This window comes from Protobothrops mucrosquamatus, unplaced genomic scaffold (assembly GCF_001527695.2).
Source record: "Protobothrops mucrosquamatus isolate PMUCROS unplaced genomic scaffold, P.Mucros_1.0 scaffold70, whole genome shotgun sequence".
In the NCBI taxonomy this organism is placed as follows: domain Eukaryota; kingdom Metazoa; phylum Chordata; class Lepidosauria; order Squamata; family Viperidae; genus Protobothrops; species Protobothrops mucrosquamatus.
The window spans coordinates 222,533-242,273 of NW_015386448.1; the positions used below are offsets into that span (position 1 = coordinate 222,533).

General features: G+C 43.2%; 1 protein-coding gene across 1 annotated transcript in view; it reads right to left on the bottom strand.

Moving 5' to 3' along the window:
- Positions 1-1,875: 1,875 nt before the first annotated feature.
- LOC107284135 (tetraspanin-36) overlaps positions 1,876-19,741 on the bottom strand; it is a 21,747-nt gene continuing 3,881 nt past the window's right edge. The window contains exons 2-7 of the mRNA XM_015812147.1: positions 8,251-8,442; positions 7,762-7,836; positions 6,726-6,821; positions 5,683-5,841; positions 3,748-3,825; positions 1,876-2,115 (exon numbers count right to left, since the gene is read on the bottom strand). Coding sequence (XP_015667633.1) covers positions 2,029-2,115; positions 3,748-3,825; positions 5,683-5,841; positions 6,726-6,821; positions 7,762-7,836; positions 8,251-8,442 — 687 coding nt within the window. The 3' untranslated portion in view covers positions 1,876-2,028. The remainder of the gene's footprint in view (positions 2,116-3,747; positions 3,826-5,682; positions 5,842-6,725; positions 6,822-7,761; positions 7,837-8,250; positions 8,443-19,741) is intronic.

The window sequence follows — 19,741 nt, forward strand, 5'->3', positions numbered from 1 at the left end:
TTTTGAACTATTTTATTTAGGATTTCAGGAGGCTCTTTGTGTAATGTAGTAGCTATACAATACTCAAAATTTAAAGAAAAATGGTTTGAAAAAAAACAAAACTTGCTTTTCCCCACAGCAATACATATGCTATCCAAGTTGCTTCTCTGCTCACAAAAACAAGAAGACAAAAGATAAAGAATGCATCTGACCGTGCCCCAGCAAGTCAACATCCTTCATCTGGAGAAAAAGTTTAATATCAAGCTCAGCTGCTATTGGAATGAAAGTAGCATCACATCTATATAAATAAAAATGTAAATGTTCGTTTGTTCAAAATCTTAAATCTCCAAAGGTTCTTCACCGATTGCTTTGAAATTTTGACACAACGTTGCATTCGAATACGCGCGCGTTTTTATATACCTATATTATATAGATGTCACACCTGTGACAGGTAAAAACATGTTTTTGAAAAACAGCGCCATCTGTTGGACGTAAAAGCAACATGCGCTTTTACCAGAGTGAGCCACAGCAACGCGTGGCTGGGTACAGCTAGTTTTTAATATATTTCCAGGCACATCCTGAAATTTTACCCAACTGTGGTGCATACTGGATTATTGGGCCAAAAATAGGCTGTATTCAACCTGGAGCATCCAGTGAATAAAGATTAAAAAAAAGTCAAACCACAAACATTTAGATCAGCCTTCTCTAACCTGGTGTCTCTGGAGTACATAACTACTCCGTGTAGATATGGCTGGGAATAAGTAATTAATCCATCACTTCTGAAGGATTCTAGCAACACTTTGTTCTGTAGCTGAACAAATTTATAGCTAGGAATTGTACTTAGTTTTGACAGACTAGAACTAAGGATGCAATGATAACAAGAAGTATATTTTTTTCAGAGATGAGGCTATGATTGCTATTTAGAGCAGAGTATGTCTTTCTTTGCTTAAAACGGGTGTCCAACTTTGGCAACTTTTAAGACTTGTGGACTTCAACTCCCAGAATTCCCCACAAACATGGGGGGTTAGGGAATTCTGGAAGTTCAAGTCCACAAGTCTTAAAAGTTACCAAGGTTGGACACCCCTGGCTTAAAGTCTGAAGCCTATTTTAGGGATTATGTTATAACGTTATTGTGCTTCCCTTATATGAATTGTCAATTTACCACCAGAATTAGACATTCAACATCAGGAGCTAAAAAAAGGGAGATTAGGAATCTACATGCATTTCCGACCTAACTCAACTTCCTAGCAGAAGAATTCACACAATCAGAAATGTAATGGATAATCTGTTAGAAAAGCTGATCACTCCCAGATGAAGTCGGCCTATGTCTAAATCTCCAAGTTACTCCAGAAAACGTCAGTCTAGAGTAGGGGTAGGCAACCTTGGCTCTTTTATGACTCGTGGACTTCAACTCCCAGAATTCCTGAGCCAGCACAGCTGGCTCAGGAATTCTGGGAGCTGAAGTCCACGAGTCATAAAAGAGCCAAGGTTGCCTACCCCTGGTCTAGAGTAAAAGCAATTGTCGGCATTCGTACCTGCAGTTTTTCTTGGGAGAAGAATCCAGTTTCAATCCAAGGCATGCTAAGTTCTCAACATTTACCTCAGAGTGGATTTCAAAACGTCTTAACTTTTAGCCATTTCCACTGGATTTTAGAGATTTTCTATAAGCCCCTAGCCCTTTACCATGTGCCTCTGGCCCAACCAATCTGGGGGGAAAATATGACTGGTGTAAAAAATAATTTCTTTAAGTCTATTCAAGGATAGATTCACAAATTACATCAGACACTGGAATCGCAGACGCTGGTCTGTCTTTTCCGGCGAATGTCTCCATCTGCTGTTAAAACAAGGGCACCTTAATTTCAACTACATCAGACAAATCTCAGGCTTATGAGGATGTTAATGCCAACTATTTCACCTTTAATAGGACTTCTGAAAGCCAGTGTAATCTCCTTTGGGATTTCATAAAAAATGGGCTAATGCTTTCTGCTCAAGACACCTTTCCATCTTTGTTTACGGAAATCCCAAAAGGAAAATCCCTCCATTTCGTGGTCAGGCGAACACCCCGGTGCTCAGGGGCTGATACCCGCTGCTTTCCTTCTTGCAGGCCAACACGCAGATCCCAAGCATTCCAAAAAACTGAAATGAAAAAAACCCAAAACACTGTAATTAATCTTTCAGTCTCCATACATAGCATCGAAGAGAATATTTGTAGGTCAGGGTTGAACTGTGGGTTCCTTGATGCTTTCTGAGCTTGGCAGGTTTTCCTGCAGACATTTCGCTACCAAACTAGGTAACATCATCAGTGCTACTGGTTTTAAATGTTCCTTCTAGAATTCTAGTTGATCAGCATCACCTGTATTGAAGTGGAGGCCTCTCTGTAAAATATTGTGTTCTGCAGTAGATAGTGGATGGCTGGACATGTTGACCACCCATTCAGACTCTGGGGCCTCCTTGATTCTGGGGTTTAGTTTTAGGTAGCACTGATGATGTTACCTAGTTTGGTAATGAAACGCCTGTAAGAAAGCCATCAAGCTCAGAGACCACGAAGGACCCCATTCTTGGCAACCTGTACAGAATTTACAGTTTTAAAATAGATTGCTCTTCTCTCAAATCTGACCCTTAATAGTCTCTCCACCACTATTAATTTTCATTCCTGTGTCTGTCAAATTCAGTTTTGCCCTTCTGAGTGTCCTCTACAAATTCTGGATTATAGGTAGTCCTCAATTTATGACCAGTTGCTTAGCAACCATTTTAAGTTCGGGCAGACTTCCCTTGGGGGGTGCTCACAACCTAGATTTGAAGTTCCAATACTCCCCTGCAGTTCTGTGACTGCATGTGCTTGACAGCCATTTATTCCAGTTTGGGGCTAAACTGGCCCAAAGCAAACCAATGGCTTGTTAAACAACCATGGTATTCCCTTAATTATTGTTACATAAAAGATTGTAAAATCAGGCTGGTCACATGAGTGACCTGTTTTATGACCATCTGTCAACATCCAGCTTGAGAATCCAAATAAAACTCCAGGTTCATTCCATTTCCGAAAATCTTACTGTTTATTGAATATACTGCACGGTTTTGTCGAAGCAAAACTAACTCTGAGTTCTAAGCAAGCCTTGGCTACATGTAGTATAAATCATGATTTATAAAATAAATACTGCCTCAACGCTGCACTTCTGGGTTTCCTTAAAAAGCCCCTGGCTGTTTGTGGATTACGGCTATGTGTGATTACTCATAATGGAAGATCCAAGCAAATACTTAATCCATTTCATAATTGGCCCTGGAAAGACACATACTAGGTTAGAAAAGGCAAAGATAGAAATGTAACCGAATGATTATTGCTTAAACATTCGAAGGGGAGAGAAGAGCCCGTGGAATGTTCCACTTAATCTGGAGGGTGGAGTTTTGTCTTTTCCAAAGAGCAAATGAAAAGGAAAAAAAAACCTTTAGAATCAAAAGAACATTAGCAGAGACTGGCAGGATCAGACCATGTTTCTCTAGGGATCATCTATGGAACTCCTGGACTGCAGGAAGCCTCCAGGATCACCACCATTTGGACAGAAATAGCCAATTTTGGGTATTGTTGTTTTTCCTTTTTTAAAAAAAAAACACCAACAAATCGAAATGGGAATGAGAAGAGGCGGCCATTCAGATTGAAAGGTGGATTGGAATAATTTGGGGTCCGTCATGCAGCTCTTTCTTCGCAGTCCCCAGATGTCCTTTGAACAATAACCCAACTGAAAAGCAGGTTCAAACTTGGCCATCACATACCTTCACAATGGCAAAAGCTAAGACAACGAGCATCGCGTAGTTGAACAGGTCACGTAGATCCACCACCTTTTCACAGCCCTGGAGTGAGGGGGGACGACGGGGAAGAACTGATTATATAAGTTCAAAGAGTTTTGTAGAAAAGTTCAAGAGTTTTGTGCAAAACAAGAACTTGGTAGAGATAAGGACACAAAGGCCTCTGGACCTGCCCAGAAGTGCATCTAGTTCAATGTTTTCATCTTTGACAATTTTAAGATGGGTGGACTTTAATTCCTAGAATTCTCCAGCCAGCCATGAGTTGACGTCCACTCATCTTGAATCCCAAAGATGCTTTTTTCACGAGGCAACTGGACCTTGTTTTTCTTTGAAGACGTTTTGCTTCTCATCCAAGAAACCAGAGCTGAAGAAACTTCAGAGAAAAGCAAGAAAGTCCAGTTGCCTCTTGAAAAAGCACCTTTGGGACAACCGTGACCTGGATGATGACTGAGGATCTCCACAGACTCTCATTTTAAAGTTGCCAAGGTTGAGAAACCCCAATCTAGTCCATTCTCCTATTTCCCACAGTCGCCAATCAGAGGCCTGATGATGGACTTTAGTGAGAAGGTGGATCCCCAGGAGGGAGGGGGTGCCTTCCAGAGGGATAAGAGGCAACTCAGCCCAGATGTTACCCCGTATGTGTGATAGAAAGAGGATGAACACGGCTCCTCCCTAATAACCCCCAGATTATATTGTAGATGCAGATAACAGAGTCCCAAGTCTTTCAAGATTTTGTCTATCAGTGTGAGAACAACAAAGAACTCAGCCTGGAAGATCCCCATGTGTCATTCTTGGGTTTAGATTATTCTATTCCTCTCAAACAAATTGGATGAAGCCCCATCTTGGGGCAGTGAATTCCACCAGTTAATGATAATATGCATTGGTTTCATCAGCTCAATCCATAAATATGAAAGGACAGGCAGACAAGAGTTTTCTTCAAATTAATTTGTAGGGAGAGGACTCTCCAAGGTGCTTTTTCAAAAGGCAACTGGACTGTGTTTTTTGTTTTTTCCCTGGAGGAGGAGGAAGAAGACATTTTGCTTCTCATCCAAGAAGCTTCATCAGTTCTGGCTGAATGGTGGGGGGAATTGAAGGATTAGTTATGACAGGAGGTATTATATTCTTTGCAGTCAGATATATTATAAGATTGCAAAGAAATATTATCCTTCCACACACACCCAATGAATATCCTGTTGGAACGAGTACTTCCATTTCCACCATCACCACCGCCATCCAGCCAGAACTGATGAAGCTTCTTGGATGAGAAGCAAAATGTCTTCTTCTTCCTCAAGGGAAAAAAACAGCAATAGCACTTAGACTTATATACTGCTTCACGATGCTTTATATAGCACTCTCTAAGCAGTTACAGAGTCAGCATATTGCCCCCAACAATCTGGATCCTCACGTTACTGACCTCGGAAGGATGGAAGGTTGACCCATCAAGATCAAACTCCTGGCAGCGGGCAGAGTCAGCCTGCAATACTGCATTTTAACCACTGCACCACCACGGCTCTTAAAAACATGGTATTTGAAAAAGCCTTTTGAAAAAGCACCTTTGAGACAACCATGACCTGGATGACTGAGAATCTCCACATACATGTATTGAACTAGAGCAGGGGTGTCAAACTTGCAATGTCACGTGACATGTCATGACTTTTTTTCCAGCAATGGGGTGGGCGCGGTTTCGCCATGACGCATCCAGCCCACAGCCGGCAGTTAAGACACCCCTGAACTAGAGGAATTTTGTACATGAAACAGGAAACATATATACCAGAATAAGATAAGTAAAGACAGCCAGCATAGGCAAAAAAATAAATAAAAAATTAGGAAGCTGGTTCATACAATTTAAGTTCTTGGATCTACAACTTTGGTCCTACTCAAGCAAACCCTGAGTGCTCTTACTTGTGTGTTGAGAAGCTCCTTCTCACTTAGTCGTCCTGTGCAATTCTTTATAGCCGGGCCTTGCTTGCAGCAGCTGAGAGGAACAGTGTGGTTGCCTGCAGTGTTGAACCACTGGGTACCAATCCAATCGGTGTAGTTTTGGACTCCGCAACACTGAAGCTGGAAGAGCAGCAATTGTGGTTAGAAGAGGCGCATCCACAATTCAGTTTGTTTGCCTTTGAGGCTTTGAGGGCTCATCCCTGGAGCTCTGCTTCTCCAGAAAGTGACACCCACCAGATGGGCCAGAATGGTAAGTCCCAGAATTCCTTGCATCTGGACAGGGCCACGTAAGGAATGCTCAATAAGAGCCACAACACAATATACTGATTCTCTTCATCCTTGGGGAAACACCTCAATCAAGTTTGGAAATTGGCAACTGTGTGTTGTGGAGACTCCTGCCCAGATACAGTATGCTGGAGAACTTTCCAGAAATATCAAACTATTGATGCTGATGCTTCACAATGAAAAGAAAAAAAACTGCTACCAAAGTTGTTTTTCATGGCCTCCTTTCTTGTCTAGCCTTTATTTTTCAGGGCCTCCTAACTAAGGACCAAACAGACTTTTACCTTTCCTCAGTTTTATTAAAGATTCGACCACATTCTTCGTTATGTTCTGTGAAAGATTAATCCCACTGATGAAAACCCAATACATACAGTGACTAGTCTCTGAAATACACTCTTTAAATAGAGTATCAGCACTGTATAACTAATTTTTGGAACAAGAATGTATTGAGAATGTTATGATTTTCACATGATGAGGAAATACTTGTTTAAATGCAATCATTACTTTGGAAGCAAAAACATCTCCTTTGCAACCCTAACAGATGAGATCTTTCACGCCGAGCCATTCATCATGACACTAAAACGATCAACCTATGTGCTGAAAAAAAGATACTAAAATGGAATATATTAATTAAAAAAAATTACAACCAACGTATTGAATATTTTATACTGTTAACTTCAGCTGAATGTTGCAAAAATAAAGTGAAAGACCAGTTTTCCTACCTCCCGCTGCAGGTAATCTACACTATGAGAGTTTTCTGATTCTCCATTGTAGGCTGCAAAGGATTCCGACAGAGAGTCATGGAACTCGGCTGCTATCTGTGGCAAGAAAAGAAAGGCACCCAGATTGTTATTACCTCACATCTTTTCATCCATCTGAAATGCAACGGAAAGCATCAAGCCTTAAAAAGGCAAGATTTGCATATACTACTAAACAACCAGGTTTTGCTGTCCTTCTCTCCAGCTGCAAATAAAAGGTTTAAGCACCGGTGACCCAATTTAAAAAGGCAACACATGATTATTTAACCACTGAATCTCAAGGTCCCAAGTTTTTCTAGTCTGTTAGTCCATTTATGGCGGCCTCAGTGGCTCAGCGGTTAAGGCGCTGGGCTTGCTGGCTGGAAAGCCGACAGCCCATGTTTGAGACCCGAGTGCCATGCAATGGGGTGAGCTCCCACCCTCGCCCCCAGCTCCTGCCAACCGAGCAGTTTGAAAGCATGCAGATACGAGTAGATAAACAGGTACCACTTCAATGGGAAGCTAACAGCACTTCGTGAGGTCGTGCTGACCACATGGCCACTGAAATATCTTCGGATAGCACTGGCTCCGTGGCCTTGAAATGGAGATTTTATTTATTTATTTATTTATTTAATTAAATTTTTACCCCGCCCTTCTCCTTGCGGACTCAGGGCGGCTGACAGCCTGATAAAAAGAGATACAAAAATACCCCAAAACTATCATTAAAAACAATTAAAATAAAATATTAGATTTGGCCATTTTTAATTTAAAATTGTTTTTAAAACCCCGCTAAAAATTCCCCGCTCCCTATAGTTGGCAACAACTGAGGGAATAAAATCTGCAAGGATTCCTTTTTTTAATCCGTTTATATCTTTCTTAAATTCTTATCTAGCTTTTTGCTGTTTGTATTTCTTAGTTCACTTTTTTCAGGGTCCACATAACTTTGAACCCATCATTAAGTGACTGGCTGCAAGGTGAGGATGACCTGTGGTTGTTTCATTACCTGGATATTTTCACTCACCTTTCCTTTGAAAATAAATCCAAGCACAAAGACGGCTATTTCTGCCGTGAAGATCAGCAGGATGATGACCAAGAACTGAAGAAAGAAAAGAAGACTTAAGAAGCAGAGACACATCTGATCTTCCCCAGATGTGGCCAACAAACCAACCTTTGGAAGACTTGGCTGTTCTGTGGACAGATCTACCCTCTTTCAAGATATGTGGAATTATGGGAGTTGAAGTCCACACATTTTCAAGTTGTAGGCAAAAGGGTTTTTTAGACATTTTGGCATGATGGAATTAACCCTCAAGCTAGCTGACCAACTTCAGGGGTTTCTGGAATATTTGAATCTCATTAATTTACTAAAAAATATCCCTTCCTACTAGGCAACCGCAAGAGTCCAGGAACGGAGGGACTGGGACTGGGATCATCTCATTGCCCACTTCCAGCATCACCTTCATGCAATGGTGTTATTATAAGCGGGGCCACCAGCGCCAGGCCTTATTCTTACCACTCCTAGGCCAATCTTGGATTCACGGAGGGTGGCAGAGCAGCCAAGTATGCCAATGACCAGCATGACCAGAGCAACCCCAATGATAATGATGGGGGGCAAAAGAGCATCTCGGTTCTGAAGAAAAGAGTCGTATTCCTTGTAAGCGTTGAGGATGTGTGCGCCGACGTACAGGAGTCCGGCTGCTGCACCCTTTAAAAGATAAGGAGATGGTTTCAAAGTGTAATCCAATCAATCGGCTTAAGTTAGGAGATCTTCTATCCCCCGACCTCCTCTATAAACCCAACGGACTCCTTCCAACAGTACCTGATACAAGATTCACCCTAGATTCCCTGTCACCGTCAGCCACCCAAATTGCAAGCAAAATCTAATTTATTATTTATACTTTTATACTTTTGTATTGTATTACTGTGTGGTTTGGAGGTATTACTGTTTTGGACAGGAAGGCTGTGGTGAGGACAGCAGAAAAGAGTATTGGTAGTTCATTTCCTTCTATCCAGGACATGGAATATAAGCATTGCTTGACCAGGGCCCCCAGGATTCTCTGGAATGCTACACATCCTTTCCATGTCCAGTTTTTGTTGTTGTTGTTGTTGTTGTTACCTTCTGGGAAGAGGCTTCACAGTAGCCGAAGCAGAACAACTAGATTCTGTAACAGCTTTATACCACTCAATACAGTATTGAGTCAACTTTGTTAACTCTCGACTCTTTTTTCTGCTACATATTCTAAATGGCCTGTGATAGACACACACACACACACACACACACACACACACACACACACACACACACACGGGGATCATAATTCATTTTATTTACCTTGTTATAAAAAAAATTCTCTGTCATCTGGGTAGAGTTGCCTGGAAGTTGAGTCATGGCAGGGGGATCTTTTGAAGCCCAGAGGCCATGATTCCATTTCCACACCTTGATATGAGGTGAGTGTGAGAGGAGAGGTGTGGGGTTCCAAGACATTAGCCCCAGATGTCCCTACTTCTCTTGCTGAGAGAGCCATCCCTGCCAATGAGCCACACACGAGCCACGTCTTTTGACTGACAAAGTGGTCAGATGCCTGAAGAACGATGGGGCAGCAGAAAAAGGCTTACTCAACCGGCATTTGAGCCAGGAGGTTGAGCGATTGAGTGGTTTGCCCTTACCTGCTTCTTCCTAGGGCTAAGAGAAAGTTACTGATCCATGACCACCCAACTGGTTTTGTGCTCAAGGTGGCACTAGAACTTCCAATCACCCAGTTTCTAGCCTGATATCTTAACCATAACAAACTGGCGCTCCTAACTTGAAATTCTGCACATACACTGAATTTAAACCTATAGCCCCTTTGTACTAACTCAAGAGCAGTACTCGGTACCAAGGGATGGGCAACTACGGCCTCTTTACGACTTCAGCTCCCAGAATTTCTGAGCCAGCATGGAATTTTGGGAGTTGGTGTCCACAGGTCATAAAAAGGCCATAATTCCCCCCACCCACCCACCACATACATTCTGGTAACCAGTTCTGAAAACTGGCAGAGCAAAGTGGAATATAAGTAAAAAATATTATTCAAAAAAGGCGGTACGATGTCAGAATTGGAAGTACTGGAAAAAGGATGAGGAAGAGCCTGTTTTTCAAGTCCACTCACAGCTACGGAAACTTACCAGGGGACTTTGAGCCCCCCCCCCCCCATTACAAGCTGGTTGTTGAGGAGACAAACCGTTGAGGAGAACGTCAGGCACCGTGTGCCTGATGTTTTCTGAGGAAAGGCGTGATTTCATCTAATGAGCGAAGGGATGCCTGGGTGAACAGCAGATAAAACCCTTGACTATTAATCACATCCAAAATCTAAACTGAAAAGATCCTTATGTCATGTGAGGCAAACTCATGTGGTACAAATCATAATTTATCACTCCCTTAAAAACCGAATCTTTTCCTCCTCTGCCTAGTTATCTTCAAAACTCTAGCAGGGGGTGGACTAGAAGACCTCTAAGCTCCCTTCCAACTTGGTTATTCTGCTTTGCACATTAGCTTCACTGAACCCAAGGAGACCAACACCATGCGTACCTGGCCTACTAAGAGTTAAATTATACTACTGGTCCTTCTGTTTCAGCTCTCATGGGGAGTCCTTAAATTATGATCCCAGTTGGGATCAGAATTTCTGTTGCTAAGGAAGGCGGTTGCTAAGTCACTTGTGCCTGATGTTACAACCTTGCTTATCATTATTAAGAGGATCACTACAGTTGTTAAGTGATTCATGCGATGGTCATTAAGTGAATCCAGCTCCCCCCCCCATTGACTCTGCTCATTGGAAGCTGGCTGGGAAAGTCCCGATGGCAATCACGTGACACCCCCCCCCATGATCATAAACCCACGATCATAAACCCATGGCTGTTGCCAAGTCCCATGACTAGTGTGAGCCAACCTACCCAAGGATATGGATAGATGTGTGTGTGTGTGTGTGTGTGTGTGTGTGTGTGTGTGTGTGTGTGTGTGTGTAAAAGAGAGACAGAGCACTGTGGCCAGTATAAAGTTGGTTATTTTAAATTCACTGGGTCTCCAAGTACTCCAATGAACCGTTTGTGCCTCGGTGTTCATTTGAAAGCGATCTGAGTGTGGCTGTTAACCAGGGCTGTGTGAGTGACCACAAGCCGAACCTGGGAGCGCGTAACTGTATAACAATGACAATAACAGAGGTGGAAGGGACCTTTGAGGTCTTCTAGTCCAACCCCCTGCTCCCCCTTTAGCAACAGCTAAAAGATGTGATCTAATGACTGAGCTCACTTACGGTAGTTCTCGACTTACAGCCTTTCATTTAGTGACCATTTAAGGTTATAGCAGCACTGAAAAAAGTGACTTTTGACCATTTCAGCATCCCCTGGTCATGCGATCAAAATTCAGACGCTTGGCAACTGGCTCTTATTTATGACGGTCGCAGTATCACGTGATCCCCTTTTGCCACGTTCCAACGAGCAAAATCCGTGGGGAAGTCAGATTCACTTAACAACCATGTTACTAACTCGCCTGTAGTGATTCACTTAACAACTATGGCAGGAAAGGTCATAAAAGGGGGCAAAACTCACTTAACAACTGCCTTGCTTAGCAACAGAAATTCGGGGCTCAGCTGTGGTGGTAAGTTGAGGACTCTCTGCGTTTCTTCTTCATAGCCTCCTTTTCATAAAATCTTGCCTGATGAAGAATCTTACAGGGCTGGAAAGCTTGCACATTCTCCCTCACTGTGGTTCACTGGAAGTGGTAGACTCTGGATCCTCTTCCTTCCATGAACCAACATGATTATGGTTGATTTTGGGGTGAATTTTACTGGCGCGCGTGTTCCAAAGAAAACCAAGTGCTGATGCCACTGGAGCACCAGCATTCTTGATTGAAACGGCAGATTACTCGTCTCATTTTGTGGTTGCAAGATAGAAAACAAAACCAGCACCTGTGTAAGTTGCTGAAACTCAAGAATGCCTTTGCGTTGTATCTACCTATATTTTTCTACTGAAGCTTTACCCACAACGTATGTGGAAATCCTGCAGACGTTCCCAACGTCCTCGTGGCTGGTAGAGTGGAGATCTGTGGACAACATCAAGTTGGGCGAAGTGATCAAATGAATTGTTGGTTCATTTCTTGGCATCTCCAGCACTCAAGTAGTTTCTTCATGGTTCTTGACTACCAGCACACTCAAGACTTCTGATATCTTAAAAACGGGGTCTTCGTATCAAGGGGTTTGATGAGAACAAAAGGCTTAGTGGGGCAGAGCAGATCTGATGACCCAAAGTTTTGAAATCCGGGTCCCCTTTGGACCCGGAGATGAAGCAAGAGAAAGATGTACTCTTAATCTAACTTTTAGCAAAGGCTGTTTGTTGATAGTGCTTTGCCAATTGGTCTGGCAAAAATCCAGAAGTTGCTCTTCTCACGGAACAGCTTGATGGAGATCCTTGGAGCATATGCTGAGGTCAGAAGAAACCCAATGGCTGAAGTACGTTATTCATTTATTTATATCCCACCTTTATTGTTTCTACAAGCGACTCAAGGCGGCAGACATATCCAACACAGCTTCTTCCTCCTATTTTCCCCACAACAACCCTGTGAGGAGGGCTTGGCCGAGAGAGGAGACTGACCCAAAGTTGCTCGGATGGCTTTCTAGGGCTGAGGTGGGGCTGGGACTGAAATGCCTCCTGCTTTCTGGTATGGTGCCTTAACCCAAGGCTTTTCAGCCAGTGGTACGGGTACCACCTATGGTACATGGGCACCTGGCAGGTGGTACGCGACCATCCTAGAAAAGGGGTAGCGGGGGAGGGGAATGAGCTGAACCGGTGGCAGCACTGCATGAGCCTAAGCGAGAGACGGCTGGAGCTGCAGGGCTGTCAGGGCTCAGTGGAAGCCCCAGGATCAGCGCCAGGATCCAGCTGGGCCCAGAAGAAGCGCCAGCATGGCTCAGCTTGGAAACCTCTCCCTTTCCCCTCAGCGTGGCTGGCTCAGGAATTCTGGGAGTTGAAGTCATAAAAGAGCCCAGGTTGCCTACTCCTGACCATGGTCATGTGATTTATATTTGGATCCTTGACAACTGGTTCATATTTATGACGGTCGCAATGTCTCATGGGGGGTCACGTGATCCCCTTTTGCAATCTTATGACAAGGAAAGTCAATGGGGGAAGCAAGATTCACTTAACAAGCGTTTTACTAACTTACCAGTGAATCACTTAACAACTGTGGCAAGAAAGGTCATATAATGGGGCAAAACTCACTTAACAAATTTCTCACTGAGCAACAGAAATTTTGGGCTCAAGTTCCGGTCGTAAGTGGAGGACTGTTGATGCTTTACCAGCTCCATAAAAGTATCCAGAAATGGGGCTCTCCTATCTTGGCTACCTGCAAAGAGGGAAGTGGGTGGGGAAGATCCAGTTGAGGACGCTTACTCACAATTTCCCATTTCTATCACAAGGCAACGTATTATGTAGTTATCTTTAGGCCACACCCCCTGTGTGGAACCCAAGGCGCTTCTCCCTTTTATAAATCAAGAATTGTTCAGCTGAGGCAGTTTCCTGCTGTTTACGTTCACGTCGATTCCTCACACCAAGCCTTCCATCTCTTCTTATAATTATGGAAACTTTATGGGGAAATCTGCCCGTGCAGTCATCCTTTCTGCTGCAAAAGCTCATTATGTAAATGTGTTCAGTATTTCTTGCTGTGAAATGGGACACCTATTTATAGGATTAGAAGATGTAATTTAACTGAGCTCTGCTACAACTTAATAAGCTAGTTATACAAATTAGAAAGCATTAAGTAGGATTCCAGCGCTTTAACCAAGGTATAATTTTACCGGATGTCGTGGCAAGTTGCTTCCTCTCCCCAACATAATCTTTAAGAAGAAGGAAAAAAAAGGAAAGGCACCTCCACACGCTGCTTTACAGACACAGAATAACTAATGCCAACTCACATTACAGGTAATCCTCGGCTTGGGACCATAACCGAGCCCACAATTTTGGTCGCAAGTCACAAGAGTTGTAAAATAGATCACTACATGGTTGTGCCTAATTTTATGACTTTTGCAACGGTTGTTAAGTGAACATGGCGGTTCTAAAGCCAGCAACACAGTCCTTAAGTGAATGCTCTGGGCGTTAAGCAAATCCATCCTTAAGCAAACGGTTGTTAAGCGAACTCATTGTTCACTAGTATAGGGTGATTTTTGCAGGAAACCGGAAGTAATGACCAGTTTCGGTCAAAAACAATATAAATTGTGGTCTCATGACCCTGGGGCACTGCAAATGGCTGTGAGTGCCTGAAATGCGATCTCTTGACCTCCAATGGATGGTTTGCAAGCTGGAACTCTGAATTCGGGTCATCCCATTTTGGGGTCCATCATAGCTTTTAATGGTTGCCAAGCAAGCAAGCGGAGGATTACCTGAAGTGGGGCAACAGTCTTCCTTGTTGTATAGTGCAAGCAATTTTCCTATCAATTTTGATATCGATACAGCATTGCATTTTCCCACAGCTTTTTAAAAAATAAATAAAACCTTTTTATGGTGTGTCTGGATTTGAAGAAGCCTGAAAATCCAGCCATCTTGAAATTAGTTGACAGAACGGGAAAAATATGTGCGACTATTTGCATATTGTTGCAACCCCATCCTGTGGTTTCTTTGAGTTTCGTTTTACATTTTGTGAGAATCGAGGCACCGTCCTTGGAAAGAAACAAAACTGATTGTCGTAGGGTGCTGTGGAAAAATATATGGGCTTGTGCGACTTCTGCAAGGATTATTATTGTTGCTATGGATAGCAATTAAACTTTCTCCAATTGGGTAGGGCTTATTTACACAGGGCAACTTTGTGTGTGTCAACCACCGGGCCTACCCACACGAAGCGGGAGGCTGGTCCTGTTCTGGGCTTGGCAAAGCCAGAGATCGCTTCTACAGAGAGCCATCAACTTATTAACTATTTGTTTAGGGGCCATTTGAAGTTACAATGGCACCGATTCACTTAACAACTGCAGTGATTCGTTTAACAACCGTGGCAAAATGTTTATAAAATCAAGGGCAGCTCACTTAACAACCGCCTTGCTTAGCAACAGAAAATCTGGCTCCTGTTGTGGTCCTAAGGAGAGAACTGTCTGTACCAGACGGGTGTTGCCTTGTTCCTACACTGACCCCCGAGGACCCTTCCAGCTCTATTCTACTCTAAACAGTTATTTAAAATTTTCCTCTAATATTAAACAGTGTTTAATTTTCCACTTCAAATATTGCCTTAGCAATGCCCCAAATCCAAAACAATGGTGCAATCACATTCCTGTTAACACAGTACAAAGGACACTTTGCCAGTTTATTCTTCCACCAGGTAAAAGATTACTGTTGTTTTTCAGCAAAGATGCATTCAGGGACCACTCACAGAATTAATAACAGCATATACGTCACCTGCTTTTACTTTCAGTATCAAATGCTGAACTATCAAATCTAGTCAATCTAGTCAAAGACAATTTCTGGAAATAGAAGATAGAAACATATTCGAGATGAGAAGAGTTAATAGTACACTAAAAATCACTAAATTAAATGTAAACCTGTTGAAAAAAAAATCCATGGATTTAATTTCATCCAGGAATGTTACGATGAAAAAAATGCTTGACTAATCACATTGAACTCTTAGATGATCCACTGAGTAAATTTATAGAGATTGAAAATAATTATGCTTTTCTTCTAAAACATCTGTGGCTGGGCCACATAAATTCAGGAGTGCAACCTGTGGCTCACCCATTTTGACAATATTATACAGTGACATCCATCTGATATTTCTCCTTCAACAAACAGCTTTAAAGAGCTAATAAATAAATTAGCCACTTCTCCTGTACCACTTGGAGAACTCTCATCCACTCAAACGTTGAGTAATACCTGCTTGTTTTTAGGGAGAACATGAATCTCCTACAGAAAAGCAAGAATTCAAAGAGCTACAACACATCTACAACCTGCCCAGTTTAAGAAATCTGGCCTTGATCCAATTTTAATTTAATTCATTCAATTTAGGCACCACCTGACTCCAAAGTGACTCTGGGAGGTGCACAGTGAACTCAACAAAATGGAAAATACAATATAGCGTTATAAAAGAAAACAAGAAGCAAAGGGGAGTCCAGCTAACAATATGCAAACCTTGAAAAAAAAATCTGACAGGGCCAAACCACTTTAATCCATGGCCTAGGACAGGGGCAGGCAACCTTGGCTCTTTTATGACTCGTGGACTTCAACTCCCAGAATTCCTGAGCCAGCCATGGCTCAGCTTGGGAACCTCTCCCTTTCCCCTCAGCATGGCTGGCTCAGGAATTCTGGGAGTTGAAGTCCACCAGTCATAAAAGGGCCAAGGTTGCCTATCTCTGGCCTAGGATAATTGATTTCCTAAAATTTCTTTCCTTCCTTCTTTCCTTCCCTTTTCTTCTTTCCTTTCATCCTTTTTTTCTTTCTTTCTTTCTTTCTTCCTTCCTTCCTTCCCTCCCTCCCCCTCTTTCCCTTCCCTTTGTGGAATGTAGATAAGAGTGTATTCAAAATGCAATTTCAGTTTGAAATCTGGAGCAGTTCCAATCCCAGCTAAGATGGGGTTTTCCTTGTTAAATTTCCATCTTTTAAATCCCACGCTAACAGAGTGGATGCTATTCTTTCTTCTGGAAACTTCGCCATAGAGCAGTGATTTAAATTTAACTTGAAAAAGAGAAGTAGATGTGGAAATTGCAGAACTACTTGGTTTAGTTCCTTTAATGTAGGCATCTTTGCACCATGATGCACTGGCACCGTGAGGGAGGGCTGCTGTGCCATCGCACACCCTGATCGGGTTGAAGATGAACAATGCTGTGGTTGTAAAGATCTGCCGGAATATCAAACACCGAGCCTTCCACAGGCTTTTTGCCTCAGAGGTTCATGAATCACAGCGGAAGATCAGAAGAGGGAGTTTTTTCCTTGCTCAGTTTCCCTTTTAAGCGTGAACAATTCAAGCGGGGCGGGGAATGTTCCACGGAGACCCCCGTGCAAGACCAAGCCTTCGGATCTGGCACATTGTCCCTGCAGAGTTGGTCTGGACCTCCCTCCTTTCAGCAACGCTTCTCCCATCCTGCCCTGCAAAGGCATCTAGAAAACAAGATCTTCTTTGTATTCCTGCCTGGCTGGGGAATTTTCAGCCAGGAAGGAAGAACGAGAAAAAGAAGACAAAGAGGCAGTTGAATAGAAGCAAAGTGTCCCTAATTATGGAAATACAACAGTGGTCCCACTGCATTCTGCATTTATCAACCCTGACCGTGACACTTGCCCTGCTTGGAGCTACATAATTTAAGGAGGTCTTAGATAAACTGGAACAGACTCATAGAAGAGAGAAAGAGACGAACAAAGGCAGGCTGGACATTGAAAGCTAAGAATATTTAGCTTTGAGAAAAGAAGGAATATGATAGTGCTCTAAATACCCTGAAGGGGTGTCAAGTTACAGAAAAGGTAATTCCCATCAATGACAAGAGAAAAATTCAGTTCCTTGCGGAGGAGGTGGCCGTCTCCCTGAATTTGGATTGCTACACTGAACAAAAAATGACCAAGTGAGAGTAAAACTCCATCCTAATTTTGGGATGGTAGAATATTTATATACCCCAATCCCATGTTGTAAGAGAGATCCTCCGTAGCTAATGGACACGAACTTTCACTGACACCATAGATCAGTTGTTCCTCAACCTTAGCAACTTTAAAATGAGTGGACCTCAACTCCCAAAATTCCCTCTCCAGCATGAATTCTGGGAGTTGCAGCCCATGTGTCTTAAAAGTCGCCAAGCTTGAGAAACACTGCCATAGACACACAATGACAAATAGGAGGTTCCTTTCACTCCCGTGTGAAAAATAGTCCATGCGTGCCTTAGTGACCCAGCACAGTTGAACTCAGTTCCAGAGAATTCACAGAGATCCCATCCACTATATTTATTTTAGCCACCAGTGGAAGATAAATAATATGTATTGGACCAGTTATATGTCAGTTGTACCATAAAAACCCAAAAATATAATTGACAGACAAAAGTCAGGTTCCAAAGATTAAAAAGAGAGCCTACTAATAATGGTTTAAAAAACTGCAATGACAATCTAGAGAAGTTAGAATGGGAATTCTGGGAGTTGAAGTCCGGATGTCTTATAGTTGCCACCAGGGCTGTGGGGTCGGTAGATAAATGTTCCGACTTCGACTCCTCAATTTTTTGTACTTCCGACTCCGACTCCTCTGTATTAATAAGCTAACAATCGGAGTTTACAAGTTTTTATAGCCTTAGCTGAATGACAGCAGTTTTTCCAATGGTTTACAGCAGTGGTTCTCAACCTGTGGGTCGGGACCCCATTTGGGGTCGATTGACCATTTCACGGGGGTCGCCAAGCAAGGCTGTCCGCCATTTTTTTTGTCCGCCATTTTTTCCCCCTTTTCCGGCGGGTGCCTTACCTCCCTTGGGCTGGGCCAGCTGGTGGTCGGCCTGCTCCGTCTCTGCCACTTGCCAGCTACGCCTCGGCCGGCGCAGGGGGCGGAACCACGCATGCGCGGCACTCCCGGGCAGGGAAAGTCCTCGACTTACGACCGGTTGGGTAGTCCTCGACTTACGACCGGTTTAGTCCTCGACTTATGACCGGTTGGGGTCGCGGCATTAAAAAGGTTGAGAACCACTGGTTTACAGCTTCAGTCTTGAACTATTGACCCTCCATTCCCTTCACTTATACAAGTGTCTCTAGTCCTGCAAAAAACATATTTACTTAATCCCTTATCAGTGAGAGGCTAGGTTACCCATGGGCGCTGCGTTCCCTGTAACAGCAGAACACAACACTATGGAAAGTATAAGTATTGCCGCTCCTAATTGTGCGTTGCGNTTAACGTGTTCGTTTTGCGGTTACGTGAGGCACTGCATGCATTGGTCTTTATTCTTACAGTAGAGAAGTCATTAATTATAACTTTTTGTGAATTGGGACATTTAAACTTGCTTTTTTTTAAATTCCAATCTAAATTTAGTAGGAGTCGGAGTCGGTGCATTGTTTGCCGACTCCGACTCCAGGTACCCAAAATTTCCTCTGACTCCGACTCCTCGACTCCGACTCCACAGCCCTGGTTGCCACGGTTGAGAAACACCGCTGTAAGGAATTCATGAACATCCCAGATGTGGATGTTGGTACAAGAGTTCAGTCCTGAGACGCCTAGCACACTTTTAATGGTTATAAGGTTCAGCAAATATTTTTTACCCCACTGTGGAGAACCCTACATTTCGTTTTCTCTGCCAAAAATGAAAATCAACCCTTGGCCGAGCATCTGAGGTTATTCAGGAATTCTGAGGAGAAACAGCCCCAGGGCCTGCAGTCCCAATAGAGCAGATGTTGTCAAAGATGACGCAGATGTTGCGGGCAGCCACCGTGAAGATGGCACTTAGTGAGTGAGATCAGCAAAAGATGCATCCTGTTTCTCTTTTAAAAGTCAAGCCATCTTCAAGTCATGCTTGACTTCTGATGAATTTTCTTGGTGAGGAAGTGCTTTGCCTTCCGAGATTTTTTATTTCAACTTTCCAGTCTACAACTTTCCAGCTCCAATCCCCGAGAGGAACTGGGTCCAATCCAGGGTACCTTTCTTGGACCCAGCCAAAGTCAACCACCTGTGAGCAGCCTTGGGGGAAATGAATTAGCAATCCAACAAAGGTGCCCAAACTGTCATTTCCTCTTCATAGGATATTTTGAGTTTTTCACTCCCATAACTTTCTTTCTTCATGCAGTTTGCCTGCCTCGTTTGTGGAAGTTAATTTGGCAAGGGATATCAACAGAGACATAAGCAAGTCTTGAGACAGGAGCAAGTCTTGAGACTGTTATATGGGATGAGTTCGACTCTGTGGCTCCCGAGGACGTGGACAGGATTCTGGGGAGGCTGAATGCAACCACATGCTTACTGGATCCGTGCCCCTCCTGGCTGGTACTGGCTGCCCGGGAGGGGACACGAGCCTGGCTCCAGGGAATTATAAACGCTTCTTTGGGGGAGGGCG